This window comes from Pseudochaenichthys georgianus, chromosome 10 (genome assembly GCF_902827115.2).
Source record: "Pseudochaenichthys georgianus chromosome 10, fPseGeo1.2, whole genome shotgun sequence".
In the NCBI taxonomy this organism is placed as follows: domain Eukaryota; kingdom Metazoa; phylum Chordata; class Actinopteri; order Perciformes; family Channichthyidae; genus Pseudochaenichthys; species Pseudochaenichthys georgianus.
Window position 1 is genome coordinate 22,342,636 of NC_047512.1, and position 19,740 is coordinate 22,362,375.

Sequence of the window (19,740 nt, forward strand, 5' to 3'; positions counted from 1 at the left end):
TCGAGATACACTTTGTTATATTCCATGGAATGCTCTTAACATCCCGATAGTAAGGAATATCTCAAGTGCTTTGACAAAAAATCCATAAAGAAATGTCATCTGTGGAAGCCGTGGCGCTGTAAAAAGCACGACCAATCATTTGAGTCGGCCCGGCTAAAATAACTGGATGGCCTACCTGCCTGTCAGCCTTCCATCTGTGCACAAACTTATCTTGTTCCCTCATTGGTCATGTGTGCGTTCGTGTGTGTTGGAGGAGGGGCTCTGTATGGAAGTCTGAAGGAAGAGGCAGATTTTTTCCGGCTGTGTATTTTCAAATTCTAGCGCACTTGAGCTGGTTTCTCCAAAATGACCTATGGATGGGTTCGCCCAAATTACAAAGAGACGATTAAATAAAGCTATTGTTTTTGCTCTCACTCATACAGACCGTATTGCAAAGAATATCAGCTCAAAAGTATTTTTTCTAAATCCAAAGCTTAAAAATAATCCATTTACAAAAGAAATTGAGAAAAGCATCGGTACATTTGTTCAGTTTGATATGCTTGAAAAAGATGAATCAATCCAGTAAGGAAACTTTTTGTGGGTTTATTGAGTAACCCGTTAAAAAGTATGTACATGAGCACATCACTGTAAGTAGAACAAGACAGAGACGACTATACTCTGCATGAAACATAATGATTTATGGCACATCCAGCTAATTAGGTTACATGGGATATATATCCCAACTGCACTGAGAGGAGCGCAACGTTTCTCTTTACTAACTCGACACCAAATCCCTGCACTCTCCCACTCCCTCTTTATCTCTTTCTCACACACACACACATTAGTAAGATCATGCATGGGGGCGTCATACTGAAGTGACATCTCGCTGAAGCTCGGTCTCAGTTGAGAATAACGGCAGTTGTGTAAAAAACACACACACACTGAGACACACTCCAGAGCAGTGTGATGTATAAATGATCAAGAGCAGAGAGAACAGCAGGACATCATCTTTCTCCCTCTCTCGCCCACCCAAATTCACTCGTTCTCCCCTTCATGCCTCACCCCACACACACACACACACACACACACACACACACACACACACACACACACACACACACACACCCTTACTCTCTGTCTTTTAATCTCGCCCACCCACCTACCACTGCCCTTAAATATGTAATGAAATACGATGAGCGTTGACACGTGTGCTGCTCACCTCCTCAGATCGTTGCCCCTCCCTCTCTGCCACACCAAATGCTCTGAATTGGGTCACAAAGCTGCACAAACTGGTGTTGTGTGTGCGTTTCTCCCTTTTAGTGACACCATGTTCCACAACCAGCTCTGTAAATCTCTGCGTTTTCTTAGAAATGATGCATAGGCACCGAGGCAAACTAATCAAACTGATGCATTGCTTTTGGTGTAAACAACGTCAACTGTCTGCTCAAATCACACAGGCAGTGCCGTGGGCTGTGTGCGCTGTTTAATACACCGTAGACATCAGTTTTATTTTTTATTTCCACTTGATTTTGCCACCCTGGGCAATATTGGTGATTGTGCGTGCATTTGTGCATGCCTTGTGAGTGTGTGTAGAGACAGGGAGTGTGTGTCGTGTGGTGGTGGTGCCTCCTCCTCCTTCATCGCTGCGCCCTCTCTGCCCCCGGCTGCTCATTGTTGCTGCCCATCTTGGAGCTGTAAACAAGTTTACGGTGTAGAGAGGTAATTACGTACAGACATTCTGCATTAGGCCTAATGGCTGTGGGCCATGACTAATTCACCAGGTCGCCGAGGGGCTTACTCTGCTCTGCTGTCACACACACTTTAACTGCTCCACAGCATCTGTGTTTTACTGGTCTTGCTCTTAGTGACACACACATTAACTCCCACATCTTGCTCCATAAACTCTTTTGGTCACTTTGCCATCTCAGTATAAAAGGTATAGTTTGGGGAAATATGGTTTTGCAAGTCTGCTTTCTTGCCAAGAGATGAGGAGTACGCTGAAGGCTCTTTGAGCATGTTTTCTCTCACTGATTGTGCTGTATGTTAAATGTTTGTTGTTTGTGTTTCATGTATTGTGTCTGGATACTTGTCTGTTGATGTTTGGACATGGAGCTGCTGTGACGAAAGTCACATTTCAGACTTGATCTGACAAATAAAGTATTATCGTACCGTTATCGTATCGTAGGAGTGATGGGAAGATGGACAATATTCAGTCTCTGTGTTTTAAGAAATGAGCTAGAGCCAGTGGGAGATTACATTAGCTCAGCATACAAACTGAAAGCAGCAAGGTGCCTCATTTCTTTCATTCCCACACACATGACATTTTATCTTGTGTGTGTTTAAAACCAGGCACTAGGACTCTCCGGACAGGTCTTTCAGGTCATTGTCATTTTTACAAACAATAAGAAACATGTGTGACGTGATATAGTTTATTCACCAGCTCAAGTCATTTATGTAGCCTGAAATTAGACATCTCCCCTGTATGGCTTTACGTCCTGTGCAACACATCACATGTTCTCATACTTTCAGTTCATATAAGGGAACAACTTTGGAAATCAGAGAGGACGGAATCCTTTTTGGCGTTTACTGTAATGCATAGAAAGTGGACAGAAGTAGTAGGTGATGAATGAGGTATGAGGAAACTGAATTACAAATATGTAATATTAATAGAGCACTGACAGGTTTATTTATCAACTGTAAATGCTATCTTAGGCATACCTTTTTGACAACCATGCAGGATCCTTAAAAGATGATGGTTTATGCTAAAATAATATACTCACCAATATATCTTCATTATGTTTTTAGAACTCAAATCAATAATGGATTGGCTTCAGAAATCCAGTATTAGTCGGGCTCTAATTATAATATTGGATATCTAAGCATGCTAATGACACAACTTGAAATACCAGTTAGTGGACACTAGCATTGCATCAATAGTACAGTACTGTAAAACTAAGCCAATATCTGTCGGCAGTGTTTACTTTTCATCTCTGCTTTTTGGCTATCTGTGACTTTTATTGGGCTTTTTATCGCCGTATTCAACGTTCCATTACAATAAACTACAATCAGCTTCAGTCATGAGCAACACACGCTGTTTTCTGCAAACACAATTATCAGTAGTTTCCTCACAGCAGTGTATTGGCAATATTTATTAAGTTTAGACGATAGGAAATTGAGGATTGTCGAGCAGATTACATGCAGATTAAGGGAAATAAAAAAGCATTTGTAGGCTGTGACAGCAGTAAGTATTTCCTCACTTTTTCAGCACTTACAAAAGGAGCTTTAGGGTGGATTTCATCTTCAGCTACTTCTTATAATTCTCATGAATATTATTATAGCTGTCATCTTTTTGTGTTCATATAGCCTTTTTACTGATCATTTAATTCAGCTTTAAGAAACTGCAGTGCTTTGCTTTACGGAGGATAATTTCACGCTGCATTAAGTTTTAAAGTAAGCTTATAAAACAAAGTGTCTCACACAGCTGTTGCAAGAAAAAACAGCTTTTTCCAAAGGACAACGATTGGAGTGAAGCAGCTACTAATGCTCCGGCCACACGAGGACGAAAACGGTCGTTTGCGTTACTGTTTAGTGTCATATAGACCGTTCGGCCACACAAGGACGACCGAATACGGCACTAAACGACTGCGGAAACGATAACGGGTCCCAAGGTGGATAGAACGGCATACGCGACGCTCTGGGGGGTCAAACGGCTCCGTATGTACGCCCTATACGATCATTTTCTGATAATGATGAGGCAATAGCCCCGCCTCTCCCCACCTCTGCTGCTCACCCCCGCGTCAAAGTAAACGGCACACTGAATTCAGATTATTTATCTTTCTTATATGGACATAAACGCGAGTGAAGTCTAATCTGACAGGACAGACACCTCTCAAACTACCTAGTTATAAATGTGTTTGTTTACTGTCGGCCGGGTCACTGATTACTGGATCAGCTGCTGCATGAGACAGACACTGACGCTGTCAGAAGAGAGGGAGGAAAAAGAGAGGCTCCGTGTATTTTATTATTATAATATATAGAGTCGTTATTCATTTGTTTTAAAGCTCAATAAATAACAAAGAAGACCTTTGACCGACACTTTTATAATTTTGTCCGGAAGATTTAAACTTTAATACACGCTGACTGGCGAAAAACTCTGCCCGGTTCCCTCGGCCCCCACCGCGGAGAATAAACAGAAGGGCAACCATGACAACCATGCTTCTTCGCTGCTTTTGTGGAGGAAGTTACAGCGCCACGTACAGGCTCCATATGTACTGCAGCTTCTCCAGCGGTTGGAGCTAAACGGAGCTGTCTCGTGTGGGCAGACACTATCCGGATGACTATTGCGTGTGGATGGAAGCTTTTTTGCGTTTGCGTTAATCCTATGCGTTTAGCCGTTTTCGTCCTCGTGTGGCCGGGGCATAAATATAAATATGCCTGCAAGGTGTTTTTGTATTCTCTTTGTGTGATGAAAGGGCTTTCCTGAATCACCATCAAGCTGCTGTCTCCATTCAGCGCTGCTCTCACCTGCCACGTAGAAGTGATGAATCTCACTGGATCAGATCCACATTTTCTTTGGACTCTTGCCAAGGTCACAACACTGTCAGTAATCATATCAGTCCAGTCACAATCAATAAGTGCAACATATTTCCCCGGATCGCACACACTGTACACACTGTACACACTTTACACACACACCTGGCCCTCACTCCCTCCCATCTTCTTTCTGCTGACAGGAGTCACAAGAACTTCCTCCTCCGACGTTTCTAATCAGCATTTGGCTGTGCAATTAGCATATTATATTACATTACATTTATTGTCTTCTGTTTGCTATTGTAGTAAAGTGTTTTTATTGTATGTACAGCACTTTGGCTCAACCAAAAATCGTTTTAAAAATGTGCTAAATAAAACTTGATTACATGTTACTTGTTACGCCCCGTCTACACTACAGGCATCGAAAAATGCTTTCAACGCTTCGCCCATTCATTTGAATGGGGTGACGTAGAAGATTTTGAATCTTCGCCGAACTGCATTGTGGGGAGCATGGCATGGCTTTGCAAGCATCGTGAGCATCAAAAGTTGAGCAATGTTCAACTTTTGATGCTCCCGATGCTTTCGAAGCTGGCATCAGCCAATCAAATCCCGTTTATGCAAATCCCGCCAGTACAAGCGCTAGCCAATCAAACCGCGTGCAAGCTGGGAGAGCCAGACCGCAGTTCATTTCCTCATATTCCAAACGAGAAATTACAGTAGCAAATCACCCGGTTCTTTACGACCAGAACTATTTACCGGGATACAAACCGGAGGAACCAGGCATGGAGGGAGGTGGCAGAGACATTGGGTGAAACTGGTAGGTTTTCGCCTGTTTGGGGAGTTTATATCCAGTTTACTTCGTTTTAACATTGCTATTGCTTTGTATGCCGGGGGTGGGCGGGAGATTCCTGATTGGTTGTTGGTCGCCTTGGGCGCGAGAAATCGCCAAGCCTCAGACACGCCCAGCTTCAAGATTTTTTGATGCCTGTAGTGTAGACGGGCCGTTACAGTACGTCCACACAGCAGCTTTAGACTAATCTTCCACTGCTTCCAACGCTTCTCTGCCCATTGACTTTGAATGGGGATGACGTCACTTTGCCTCGCTTTTCGCCGAACTGCATTGTGGGGGAGCGAAGCGAAGATTTCCAGGATTCAAAAGTTGAGCAATGTTCAACTTTTGAAGCTGAGCTGGAAGCGCCAGCCAATCAAACACGTGTATGCAAATCTGACAGTAGAAGCGCTAGCCAATCAAACCGCGTGTAAGCAGGGAGAACCAGACCGCAGTTCATTTCCTCATATTCCAAACGAGAAATTACGGTAGCAAATCACCCGGTTCTTTACGACCAGAACTATTAACGGGATACAAACCGGAGGAACCAGGCATGGAGGGAGGTGGCAGAGACAGTGGGGGAAACTGGTAGGTTTTCGCCTGTTTGGGGAGTTTATATATATATATATTGCTCGCATAAAATCCCCGGGTTTTTTTGCTTTGTATGTCGGGGGCGGGAGATTCATGTGATTGGTTGTTGGTCGCGTTGCTCGCAAAAAATCCCCAAGCTGTCAGACACGCCCAGCTCCAAGATTTTCAAGATTTTTGAAAAGCTGCTGTGTGGACGTACCGTTAGACGCTTTTATCCAAAGCTTCCAACTTTTCTGCCCATTCACTTTGAATGGGGTGACGTCACTTTTAGCCGAACTGCATCGTGGGAAGCGACGTGGAGCGTAGCTGGCGTGGCTCGCTGCAAAAGTTGAGCAATGTTCAACTTTTGACGCCTTGGCAGAAGCGTCAGCCAATCGAATCATATGCCAGTACAAGCTCTAGCCAATCAAACCGCTGCTTGTGTGTCAGGGGCGGGAGATTCATGTGATTGGTTGTTGGTCGAGTGTCAGACACGCCCATCGGCAAGCGTCAACGCACGCCGCTGTGTGGACGGGCCGTTAGGTACGTCCACACAGCGGCTTTAGACAAATCTTCCACCGCTTCCAACGCTTCTCTGCCCATTGACTTTGAATGGGGATGAGGTCACTTTGCCTCGCTTTGCGCCGAACTGCATTGTCGGGGAGCGAAGCGAAGATTTCCAGGATTTTCAGGATTCAAAATTTGAGCAATGTTCAACTTTTGAAGCTGAGTTGGAAGCGTCAGCCAATCAAATCCCGTTTATGCAAATCTGACAGTAGAAGCGTGTGTAAACTGGGAGAACCAGATCGCAGTTCATTTCCTCATATTCCAAACGAGAAATTACGGTAGCAAATCACCCGGTTCTTTTACGACCAGAACTATTAACGGGATACAAACCGGAGGAACCAGGCATGGAGGGAGGTGGCAGAGACAGTGGGTGAAACTGGTAGGTTTTCGCCTGTTTGGGGAGTTTATATATATATATATATATTGCTCGCATAAAATCCCCGGGTTTTTTTGCTTTGTATGTCGGGGGCGGGAGATTCATGTGATTGGTTGGTGGTCGCGTTGCTCGCAAAAAATCCCCAAGCTTTCAGACACGCCCAGCTCCAAGATTTTCAAGATTTTTGAAAAGCTGTGTGGACGTACCGTTACAACTCACGGCAACTCTGCAGAATCCTATGGGTGACGTCACGGACACTACGTCCATTTATATATACAGTCTATGATTGCGCCACATGCCCCCATGCATATGTAAGTGCATTAGCATAGCGGCCCAGACACTCTGTAAAGCTGTTAATTGAAGTCTGTGTGAAGTGTGTGGGATGCCACGGCGCCGTGTGTCGGTGTGCGTGTGTGACAGATGGTTTGGGGAGTCTCCACTGAGCGATACTGGGAGCTTCAGAGCAGGAGACGTGCGGCAGAGCGGGGGAAATACTTACGTGTTGTTTTCACAGCCTCTTATAATGCCTCTTTTACTGCAGCCGTTGTGGACACTTTGGTTTTATTACAACATTTTAGCACATCGTGAAGTCATTCTTTACAAAGTGTGAGGAAACATTTGAATGATACAGTATTATCAGTACAAATAGCCCATTGTAATGCTGTTGGGGGAAAAAGTAAACACCGAGCCGTTTTTGCCTCAATCCATTGACCTTTTGAATTATTAGCTGTAATTCTTTTCATCTTATGGGTAACAAAAGTAAACAATGTGGAATCATGTTACGTTTAATATAGTAGGCATAGGTTAGCTATACCAGAAACAAAGGAATTACATGAAATTCAACTTCAAATACAAGTTTACCATATTTAATAAAGTTATAAAACATGATTTGTATAATTCACAGTTTCAAAATGTAAGAATAATCTTGATGCAAACTGAGTTTAAATAAAGCAGTGTAGTGTTCAATGTGTATGGAGATATAATAATTGTAATACTTGGAAAATGCACGTCAGAATTTTTTTAGGAAATATGACTTTTCTTAAATATTTTGGGGCATTAAGTACAAATAATTAAATAAAGGCAGTGTCAATGAGATCCAGATGAAAACAAAGTTTCCAAAGGAAAACATGTGAAAAAGCTCACTTTACATTTTGCATGTAATTTGAAGACGGCCTCTAACTTCAGCTCATCTCGAACATGAGAGCGACTGATCTGTTAGTTGCAGCTTTCCTTGCATTTATTACTAACAATCAATAATCCCATTTCATGCAGAAACCCGTTTTAATGGATGCAAAGACATCACTTTCACAACCTCCCTTCAATCACTGGTCTACAGCATTTTTCATTATGGATTATTTTTTCGTCTCACATTTGTCTTCAGCACTTGACAGCAGTTTATGAGACAATATATTTGAATGGCCTGTATGCAATTCAATGAATAGGAAAATAACTGTAGGTATAGGAGATCCAAATATAACTGAAATGTGTGAATGCCTCAGACCCTGAATATCAACGACTGAACCATGTTTAAATGTGGTCAATTCTTATAAGTGTACAAATGCTAATGCTGCTACATGCTGTTTGTCCTGCTGAAGCTGGGGTGATGTCAGAGCCGCAGACTCCAGTTCACTTTACATCTGCAGTCGTGACCTCATTTAATCTCCGAGTTGTACGCATCCTCTGTGGGCGAGGCTGCCTCACAGCCGGCCAGGATCAAAGCGAGATTGGTAGTGAGTCAGTCATCCTTTATTCCGCTTTGGAAAGATGTGGGGAGCAGTGAGAGAGGAAAAACACATGAGTGGTGGGAGTATTGCTTTAACTCATCCCTCTGCTTTCATTCCTTTCATCTCGTACCTCGTTTAACCTTTTTTTTTTCTCTCCTTAGTGTCTCACACCTCCTTCTCATTCCTCTCTACTTTACTACCAGCTTTTCATTTTTGCTTTCGCCTTTACCACTCCCCTCTTTTGACATTTTATATATCCATCATCGTCCTTCCTCACTTCCCTGCCAAAAACTCTCCCAAAACCTCTGAGGTCTATGTGTCATCCATCTTGGGGTTTTAGTTGATTGGCTGCCTGCCTCTCTCCACCATGTGTCATCCCCTCCATTAACCGAGATCAGAGGTAAATGTCCCCTAATGTCAAAGTAAGAACACACCCATTTCTTTCTGTCTCCATACAATGTCAAATCTTTTGAAAAAGCTGTTTGCCTGAAAGCATCCTGTGTTCCCTTAAACCGTTACATGTGAAATGTGTCTTTTCATATCTGAGTTACAATCATTGGAATCTAAATGTCTTTATTTCGCATGTAGAGAGGAGAATTTCCACACATGAATACATACATGAATCTGAAAATCCCCCACAAGAATTAAATATCTGTTCCCAAAGCTTAATGTGGAGAAAAGGAAAACAGCAGATTATGCATTTCAATTAGTTCATTTATTTAAATGCCCTAAAATATGTAATGCGTTTATTAGTGGATGCCAGTATTACTTTAGGACTTAATGATAACGCCTGGGTGTTGTGATCACCTTCATTAACATTTTAAATGAGTCAAAATGAAAGAGACAGTTTTGTAATTTCACTGCCTCAAGAGGCTTAAGTCATTGTATTTTAAAAGCTTGATATTATTCATTGCTGGCTCATTTCCGGCGTGAAAGAACAAAAGTGTTGACCAATGGCCGACAGATTCACTTGTGATCATAAACGGTAGAAGTTTTGTAGGAAGAAGTCTTTCCTGTGTTTGAATCATAGTTCTTCCATCAGTAATAAAGCGTATGCCACACTTTGACACTTGTATGCAAATCAGTGGGAACGAAAATCAAAGAAAGGGGAATATTGCAGAGGTGTGGAGAGAGCAGCTTTTGGTCCTTTCAGGATCCTGACACTGAAATTCAATTCCAGCAATGTGACTCAAAGTGAAGAAAGAAGAAGAAATGAAGCAGGAAGAAATACAATGGACTCGGAGCAAAAGGAAAAGTCATGAATGGAAGTCAAAAATGGGAAATACACAGAGACAAATATGCATTTGAACACATGCAGACACACATGGTACGTAGCACACAGACTGCTTCCACTAAGTGGATCATCAAAGAATCAAAGGCAGACGTGTTCGAATGAAAGCCTCTGTTCTTTATTCAGCCTGCGACTCCACAGGATGGAAGAGAGCGGCTGTGAGAGTTTCACTGCTGATATGACTCGTCTGCGTCGCAACTCTGTCATTTTCTTTGGGGCTTCTCCTGTCGTGGACAGAGAGGGAGAGGAAGATTAAGGAGTGAATGCGAAAGGGAGATGGGGAGGAGGAAAAGGTTGAGGCAAATCTGAAGCAACAGTGCGTGTGTGTGTGCGTGTACGAGTGCGTTGGAACATCTAACAGGAAATGTGTGCTTTGTCATATTATTGTGTAACGCTGAGCCACTGAAATAAAAAGTATACAGACCTCAGCCATGAACACACACACACACACACACACACACACACACACACACACACACACACACACACACACACACACACACACACACACACCTCACAGGAAGACCGTGATTGAGGTGAAAGAGCATTGTGTTTCAGAGTTGGGTGTGTGTATTAACATTTCTCTTGTTTTTTGTCCCCCTGTCTCTTTCTATTCAACCCTCTGCTCCCTTTACATCTTTTGGCATACCACATGTTTTCCATCCTTCCTTCTTTGACTCATTTATTCTTTACCAATGTTTGCGTCACCACCTTCTTTTCTCTCTACTCCATTCCTTTCCTTTATTTCCCTCCCTCCCTCCTGCTTCCCGGGACCCAGAGAAAGGTAATGGCTCTTTCTGGTGTGTTTGATTGTGATCGTCGTGCCTCTCCATTGTTTCAGTAATTGTTTTGCCAAGACCCCCCTCCAACCCCCCACCCTTGTGCAATCACATACTGTATGTCACCTCAGGTATCAAATCGGTAGCTTTGCCTCGCCCAAAGTCACTGTTGCTCGTTCAGGAGTACAGCACCAACACAGGTCTAAACCTGGTGTTAAATCATCAGCGAGCCACACTGGATGTTTAATAGCAGTCCGATCCCGCAGAGAGCGAGCAGGAGTCATCAAAGAACCATTTGTAGTGTGCAAGGCAAGGCCACTCCTGCTGTTTTGGTGACACACTGCCTAAATGTCCGTGAAGGAAGCGCACTGGATGCACACACTTGCACACACACTTGCACACACACACATACACATACACACACACACACACACACACACACACACACACACACACACACACACACACACACACACACACACTTACTCAAACACATCATTTTTCTGGCCACAGGCACAGAGCAATATCGATCCAAATTGTGTGAGCACACAATTAAGCAGAGGAGACAGTCCAGTTAATGGACTCATAAACACAAAGACGGCGCTGTGATAAATGCTGTTTGTGTTTGCCATATTTCTGTGTTTGTATTCGGGAGGGACAGAAAGAGAGTGTGTGTGTGCGTGTGTGTGTGTGTGTGTGTGTGTGTGTGTGTGCGTGTGTGCGTGCGTGCGTGCGTGTTGGCTTGGCTTCATCTGGCAACCCTGACATGGACTCCTCTGCATGCGCCCCGTGTTCATGTTCACTAAAACACTTCAGGAACCTCCGACTTCAGTGTTATGCAGCTCGACGAACCTGATAATGAGGAAGAAATGCATCCATCTTTCATCTTCTGTGTGTGCATGTGTGCTGTCTCTTCCACGTGTAGCTTTGTTTCAACTACCACCCACTTCCTGCAGAAAGCCTCTTCTCTCAGTCAGTCTCACCCTCACACTGCTCTTTTATCATCCGTGTGGCACCACTGTGAAGCGCCTGGCACATTGTTTCCGTGTGTGTGTGTGTGTGTGTGTGTGTGTGTGTGTGTGTGTGTGTGTGTGTGTGTGTGTGTGTGTGTGTGTGTGTGTGTGTGTGTGTGTGTGTGTGTGTGTGTGTGTGTGTGTGTGTGTGTGTGTGTGTGAGTGTGTGAGTGTGTGAGTGTGTGAGTGAGTGAGTGAGTGAGTGAGTCATTTGTAGCCCAAAATCAGTTCAGGTATCACAGCAACACCAGCTAAGCTTATGGCAGCCTGTAAGTGACAAATAATGAAGCAAAATGTTTCACGATAAATGAGGGCGCTAATGAGAGAATTACGTAAATGTATCATGATGCAAAATGGAGTAATTATGACTTGCAATCCATTTCAGTGTCTCTATTCCATTGAAGAATAGCTGACAACGCAAACAGGTGCAGAGTGTGGGGGGGGACAACAAGTTTGAGTTTCGAAGACCAAGGACAGAACAAAATATGAGAATAAAGATGTCAAACTAGCTTTAATGGAACAGTAAATGATAATGGGAGTGAGAATAAAATGTGGACTCAAAACCTTGAGAGATTTCAAATGGACAGCAATGTGTTCATATATTGAACTCAAGCCTAAGGGAATGTAAAATACAAATTGGCAATCATATCCACATACTGGCCCAAAGAAAAGTGGTTTCATCTTAATATCCAACCATTTCAAAGGTGGCTCTCCAAGGAGTGATGCTGGGAGGCTTTGAGATGAAAACTGTACTCTATCTGCTGCACAACCAGCAAGTAGCAGATATTCTGTGCATTCATATTAAGTGGATACAACCTGACTCTCCCACATTCAATATATGGAATGAAGTAGTGTTATCATTTGGAGCAAATGTACAAAGAGATTGAATTCTGCGATGGCCTATTAATGTTGAAGGGATAGTTGTCATGACTTAAACCTGAATCACCCACGGCTTGTCCCTCGAGTCTTCATCTTCAGATACACATATACACACACACATACCTCATGCTTTACATGCTACAATAATTCCCTTGTTAGGAAGGAAGAGACCTGCCTGCTTTTTTCTTGATTGTTTGTATTTCCCATTTCTTCTTCAAAACGTTTCTCTCTGTTAAATTAGATACCTATATTGGTTTGTTCTTTGCTTCCTTTGACATGCAACCTTAGCAGTTAGAGGGCAGACAGAAAATGTGTAAAGAAATAAGCATACATGCTGGTGAGGCCTAGTATACTGAATTACCTTTCTTATTGGACACCAGAGATCCTTATTACTGCCTCTTTAACAAAACCAAATGTGTGGTACATCAGCTGTAAAGGTCCATTTTGTTTATTTCTTAATGTGTCTTCTCTCCATGTTTTGCAGGGACTTTGCCTACGTGGCGAGAGACAAAAACACGCGGGTGCTGAAGTGCCACGTGTTCAGATGTGATACTCCTGCCGCAGCCATCGCCACAAGTCTCCACGAAATCTGCTCCAAGGTGGGTGTCATTACCTTCGCATGAATGAGCCTATCTGCTGCTATGAAGCACGTTATGAGGCTTTAATCAGGGTTTCTATTAAAGACATTCTGATGGAGTTATCCAGAGGTACATTTTTGAAATAACTACTCCTACAGGCAAGGTACATCAACCTATAACCAGGATTGGAAAACATAGTGCCAATACACGTTTCTGTTATCTTTTAAGGCCCTGTCACACTGTCCCGAAATTGACACCCGATGGACACACGAATATGGAATTGTGAATTTCGCACGAAGATGGCCCCGAACCACACACGAAGGCAACATTTACATTACATTTAAGACATACAACTGCAATGAAAGTACCAAAAACAATTATGTTACAGTACTATGATACTGTACTGATATCTTCAGACTTTGTTCTTTACTTTATCCGTCTTTATATGTAGAAAATATTACGTTTTCTCCGTAATGTTGTTTCCATAGCAACAACAATTTCCTGTCAACTGTCCTTCAAAATAATATATTATATCCTTTTTAGTTTCACAGAACACAAATTGGGTTATTTACATAATATATTTACATGATTTTGTTGTGCAATAAAACAACCCGATGGACACACGATAAAGGAAATGTTCAAATTCGGCTGTGATCGTAGCAACATCGGGCCATTCGTGAGGGCATCTTAAGCCTTCGTATGACCGCCGGCGGAGTTTCTCAGGCTCCGGCAGCAACTTCGTGAGCGGAGGCAAAATCTTTGGCATGCCAAAAAATTGCCGAAGGACCTTGCGAAGGTTCATTTTCGTGTTGAATTCGTGTGTCAATTTTGCCCTTCGTAAGGCCATCGTGAGGGCATCTTGTTATCATCGGTGCCATCGGGCATTCGCCCCGATCAGAGTGAGGGTGAATGCACCGATGATAACACGAAGATGACACGATTTGACAAGATGCCCTCACGAGTGCCTTACAAAGTTGCCGCTCACGAAGTTGCTGCCGGAGCCTGAGAAACTCCACCGGCGATCATACGATGGCTTAGATGCCCTCGCGAATGGCCCGATTTTGCTACGATCAGAGCCGAATTTGAACATTTCCTTTATCGTGTGTCCATCGGGTGTCAATTTCGGGACAGTGTGACAGGGCCTTTACCGGAGAAGTAAGAGGAGAGACATGGAGGAAAGTTGTAAGAGCCTATACAGCAAGGAAAGGACATAAGAGTCACATTTCAGAGCAAAGAAGTCTGTTTGTATCTATATATAATACCAAATACTTGGCATACAATACAACAGGATCACATCCTATTTACACACTGATGATGATTTACTAACCCTGACCCAGTAATCAGGAGGTTCATGCACAGAGTACTACAGGATGCTGAACATTTCTTTTATATTATATACTTTCACTCAATTTTACATTTTAAATTCGAATTATACTCTTTGTGGACACTATCCTGTGCTATTGTGTACTTCTATGGTATTACTTGGCTGCTAAAACACCTGAATTTCCCTATAGGGATCAATAAGGGTTTATCTTATGTTATCTTATTAGACCAAATCTTTCCAAAATACAACAATTCCATATGATTCTAACCTTTTGAATATCTATTAAAGGGGACCTATCATGCAAAATGCACTTTGTGATGTCATTATACATAAATATGTGTCCGTGTGTCGGGGAACTCACGCAGCGTCAGAAAATAAAACCCTCTCTCTTTTCCTCCGTACCCAAATCTTTTAAAAACGGGTGTACTGTACAACGAGCTGATACAGATTTCCATCCGAACTGACGTCGGCCGACCCACAGAAAGTTGCTATCAGAAACAATGCCTGACGTGTTTTGGACGTCTTTGTTTACATTAGCAAGCCTCGCTAACACTCGGAGCTAACCTGTACTGAAAAGCACATGTGTTTAAAAAGCAGGAAATAAAAAAAGAACTCACCTTGTGATAAACCTGCAAGAGAAAAAGCATTTGAGTTCCATACTGAAATAATCCTTGACGTGGTTTAAACAGGATGGCGTTTTATCACAACCGAATTTTACTTTATCTCCGGTAGAATTCTGATCAGGCATTAGCTCCGCCTCCTCTTATTTATCTTTTTCAAGCTAAGGACCCAAAATCTGCATTTCTCTAATAGGGCTGCAAAAGAGGGGTTTGAGCAGTATGAGGCATGGCTACAATGGGTCACAGACATGTTTTGGCCCTACAATATATATTTCAAATATAGCATGATAGGTCCACTTTAAATTAGTGTCCACATAAGTAGCTCGTAATCTAAAATATATATGCATATTGTGATGTCCTCTCGTTTTGTTTAAAAGATTTAAATTGAGATGCTAAATAGACTGCATTGTAAAGCAACTCCCTGCTTTACCAGACAAAGCACTTATAGTTACTCGTCCTTGAGTTGTAGGTAGTCGTGTATTGTCTGCATAGAGACATGTGATGATCAAAAAGAGTGAACAACCTGGATTTGGTTACACAACCTTCTAGAAACCAGTCTCTCCTCAGACCAGCAGTGGCATATAAGGATGAATCTGGAGCTAGATCTTCTCCCTCAGTGGCACGTTGACCCATTTAGAGACAAACATTTGTTCTGTTATTTTTCTTTCTATGCCCCTTACCTTAATTAAAGAAAGAGTGTATGTGTGTGTGTCTGTATTTTCTGTGTGTGTGACAATGACTCTTCCCACTGCCTATTTTAAACACAGTGGAATGTTCTCTTTACTGCAGGGGAGGTGTGTGTGTGTGTGTGTGTGTGTGTGTGTGTGTGTGTGTGTGTGTGTGTGTGTGTGTGTGTGTGTGTGTGTGTGTGTGTGTGTGTGTGTGTGTGTGTGTGTGTGTGTGTGTGTGTGTGTGTGTGTGTGTGTGTGTGTGTGTGTGTGTGTGTGTGTGTGTGTGTGTGTGTGTGTGTGTGTGTGTGTGTGTGTGTGTGTGTGTGTGTGAAAAAGAGAGCGTGTGCATGCGTCTTTTTGCATGTTCCCTAGCGAGCAGAGTTGCAGACTCACCATAGACTTTGATTAATGACACCTACAATTAATCAAGTGTCTGTAGCAGGGAGAGGGCTGCGGCTCAGTGCGGGGGCCATGCAGACTATTCAACACTTTTTAAAGAGTGTGTTCACTGCAGCAGAAGAGCAGGAGCATGAGAGAAGGAAAGGATGTATTTGTCTTGTTGTCATCAACAGTGAATTGAACAGATATTACCTGTGTACCCTTTGATACAGTGTGTTCGTTGGTGCTATACAGTTCCAACCACTAATACAAACACATCACCAAGCGATGCCGTGGGTTTTATGTTCCTTTAACGCCAAAGGTTGAGCATGGCCTTTTATCCTGCACCAACTCACTGATACGAGCACACACGGAGAAAAACTATAAATACAACATTAACTCCTGTTTAAGTTACAACAACTACATTGACAAAACAGTCTATGGGGGACATTTTAAGTATATATTTATAACCTTTTTTTACATGTGTTTTGTCGCATAGAATTGTTTTTTGCCAACTCTTTGTGAGACAATCTAACCGCTGTTGTGTCCAATCCAATGTCGACCATACCTGCTTCTCATTCCCACATTCACAGTCGGTAGCTTTCCTCTTCTGTGTTTTTATTCCTCACCCTGTTTTGTCTTCTCTTTCTTCCCACTCATTCTTTTATACCTAGATTATGGCTGAAAGGAAAAGTGCCAAGGCTGCAGCTGGCAGCTCCTCCCAGACCGGCTCCGATGTACCCTTACAAGGTATGCACACACATAGACACACGCGCACACACACACACACACACGCATTCTTGTTCTTTTGTAGTTCCCTCGTGAGAACTACACATTTCTCAGCTATGTGCTACAGTATCTTTCATGCTGTGGTTTCTTGTCTCACATTATTACATTTCTCAAACCACACATATAAACTTTATATGTGTGTGTATATGTATTTTCGTTTCTTAAATGACCTTATCGCCTCAGGAGCGACCGTGAACATGTGTTCGTAGAAAAGATAGCAGTGTTTGGTTCCGTTACACACAGATACCGCTGACTCCTCGCCTCACAATCACTGAGCGTTATCCCCGCAGCGCTAATTCTATTCACCATTTCCCATTTCGCTAAGTCCCACTGCTTGTTCCTCTCAGTCCCAAGTAATTATAGGAAGAAAGAGAAAAAGCTCGAGCCCAATTCCTCCTCTGCCGTAATGCCAGCTGCTGTGTGTTTGCTGAGCATGAGGGATAGGAGCATAAGATTATAAAAAGAAGTATATCGGCTCTTCACTTACTGAGGCAGTCGACCTCATTAAAACCCAATTAGTGTTTCTTTGAGGCGACGCCTGGTGCTACATGGCAGCCATCCCAACCCCAGGATCAAAGCACTTTTTGGTGAAACATTCCTCACATGTTTTATAACTATTAAGCTTGATTTCATATTCTTTTAACTGAAAATCTAGTGTGCTCTCAGTGAGACGTGCTACAGTGGATAGACTGGTCCATGGGCTCTAGAGGTTGATTCACTGCCAGTGGAAGAAAAACAGTTGTTGTTCTCGCCTGGATTAGATCTCTTCAGTGTTATGCACAATTCTGTGTTGGGACGCATTTTAGGAGATTAGCACTGAATGATATGGGGTGAGCGCCAACTCAGGAAATAGCCCTGCTGTCCTCATTGGATCTGGACTGTCTGAGCTCTGCTTTACATTTGAAATGAATGTCTGAAAATCCATTTCTCATCATTCATGAGAGAGCTGAACATGTGAGATATTAGGGACTCTTTTTCATGGATTACACGGATGAGGTGATTTGATTTCCATTTTCACTCCAAATGACCCAACGGAGATGAGTTTCTGGTAAATTGATAATTTTTGAAATTCAGTAATTAAGATGTGGATTGTGCCAAATGGGCTGAAACTCATAATGAGGAAAATGTCCTTTTGTCATAGCTTAAGGGAACTGTAGTGGTTCAACTCTTCACCTTGCCTCACTGATGTAACAACATCACAGTTGGACGCGGTTACAGGTGCAACAAAGCACCACCAACGTGAACCATGTGACGTGTGGTCAGAGCTGAAAAAGGCTTAGAAACTCAGGGATTCAAACACTGCTTCATAGCCTGCTGCTACATACATCATATGTCCTTTCTTAATGGCTATAACATCTATTAAATATAACAGTTTTACTACTATTACAGATGTTGATAAGTATGTGTAGAAATGTCCTAAGTTGCACACTGAGCTGAATTTAATTATGACTCAATCATAAATAATTCCATATTACAATTGGCCCTCATTTTCTAAATCCATGTTGACTAGCAATAGAGCTAAAGTTAATAACGAACCCCATGTGAGAGGGATTCTTCTGCTTTGGTTTTAATGTATTGTGATAATAATGGTTTTGTCTTTAAGTACATTTTCCAAACTGCGGTTAAGCAATCAGCCATGTTTAGTGTTTGGTATGTTACCTTGTCAGAGGTTATCTCCAGCCGACGCAGCTAATTGCCTGGTGTGTAAACGGGGACTTCCTGGGGTAAATGATGTTAATGTCTGTGCTGATTGGATGCAGGTGATGCACATCTTTGATCATGCTTTCTGCCTTTAGGCCATTAGACAGGCACAGCTGGGTTTTCATGCAGACAACTAAAAGAAACGTGCATCCTCGTGTGCAAATATCTTTCTCATGCCCTAATCATGTCAACAGCACACTAAAATATTAAAATATTCACCAGAGTTTGTTTATTTCCTCTAGTTTTAGCCAATTATCACGTGTGGACTTTGCATTAGATGTCGTCGTGTGATAAAATTCCCTGCAGCGGTTTGTGCGTGTGGTTTTAATGCGTGTGGTTTTAATGCGGGTGTGTTTTAATGCGGGTGTGTGTGTTTTCTCTCTGCAGAGTTTCCCTTGCCAAAGACTGAGTTGGTGCAGAAGTTCCATGTGCTGTACATGGGGATGACGACGGTGTCTCGCCCCATAGGTAAACCTGCACTCATACTCAAACACGTCATATTAACACACCCTGCACTCACTGTTCACGCTCTCCTGTGTTTCCTCCTCAGGGATGGACGTCATAAATGGAGCCTTAGAAAACCTCCTGTCCTCCACAGGCAAAGAGGACTGGACTCCAGTCACATTGAGTATTGCTGACACGACTATGGCTGTCATCAAAGAAAAAAAGGCAAGGGACTGTTTGTTGCTCCCCTGAGGAGTAACGGATGAATAAAATATGTGGATGCACTTGTAGATTAAAGAGGAAGATCTAATAGAGCAGTGTTTCAGATCTAACTCTGCTCTCGTTTGTGTGTGCAGGAGGAGGAAGAGGAGGTGTTGGTGGAGTGTCGAGTCCGTTTCCTGTCCTTCATGGGCGTGGGACGAGATGTGCACTCGTTCGCCTTTGTTATGGACACTGGGAGCCAGCATTTCCAGTGCCATGCATTCTGGTGCGAACCCAATGCAGGCCATGTGTCTGAGGCTGTGCAGGCAGCATGCGTAGTAAGTCCTTTTTTTTATATAAAGATGAGGTGATGTTGTGTTGAAAAATGATTATTTGGTTGGCTAGCTTGCCAAGTTAGATGAGAAGATTGATTCTGCTCTCATGTTAATTATATCACTCTTCTAACTCTCAACGAAACAGCTGCGGTCAAACCAAAA

The 19,740-nt window shown here is 42.8% G+C and overlaps 1 protein-coding gene across 5 annotated transcripts in view; it reads left to right on the forward strand.

Annotated features, from left to right (window-relative positions):
• Positions 1–19,740, forward strand: part of LOC117454374 (amyloid beta precursor protein binding family B member 2) — a 40,441-nt gene that overhangs the window by 18,140 nt on the left and 2,561 nt on the right. For all 5 annotated transcript variants that reach the window (XM_034093593.2, XM_071204638.1, XM_071204639.1 and 2 more), the window contains 5 exons: positions 13,022–13,136; positions 16,783–16,858; positions 18,986–19,066; positions 19,149–19,267; positions 19,399–19,581. In XM_034093593.2, coding sequence (XP_033949484.1) covers positions 13,022–13,136; positions 16,783–16,858; positions 18,986–19,066; positions 19,149–19,267; positions 19,399–19,581 — 574 coding nt within the window. The remainder of the gene's footprint in view (positions 1–13,021; positions 13,137–16,782; positions 16,859–18,985; positions 19,067–19,148; positions 19,268–19,398; positions 19,582–19,740) is intronic.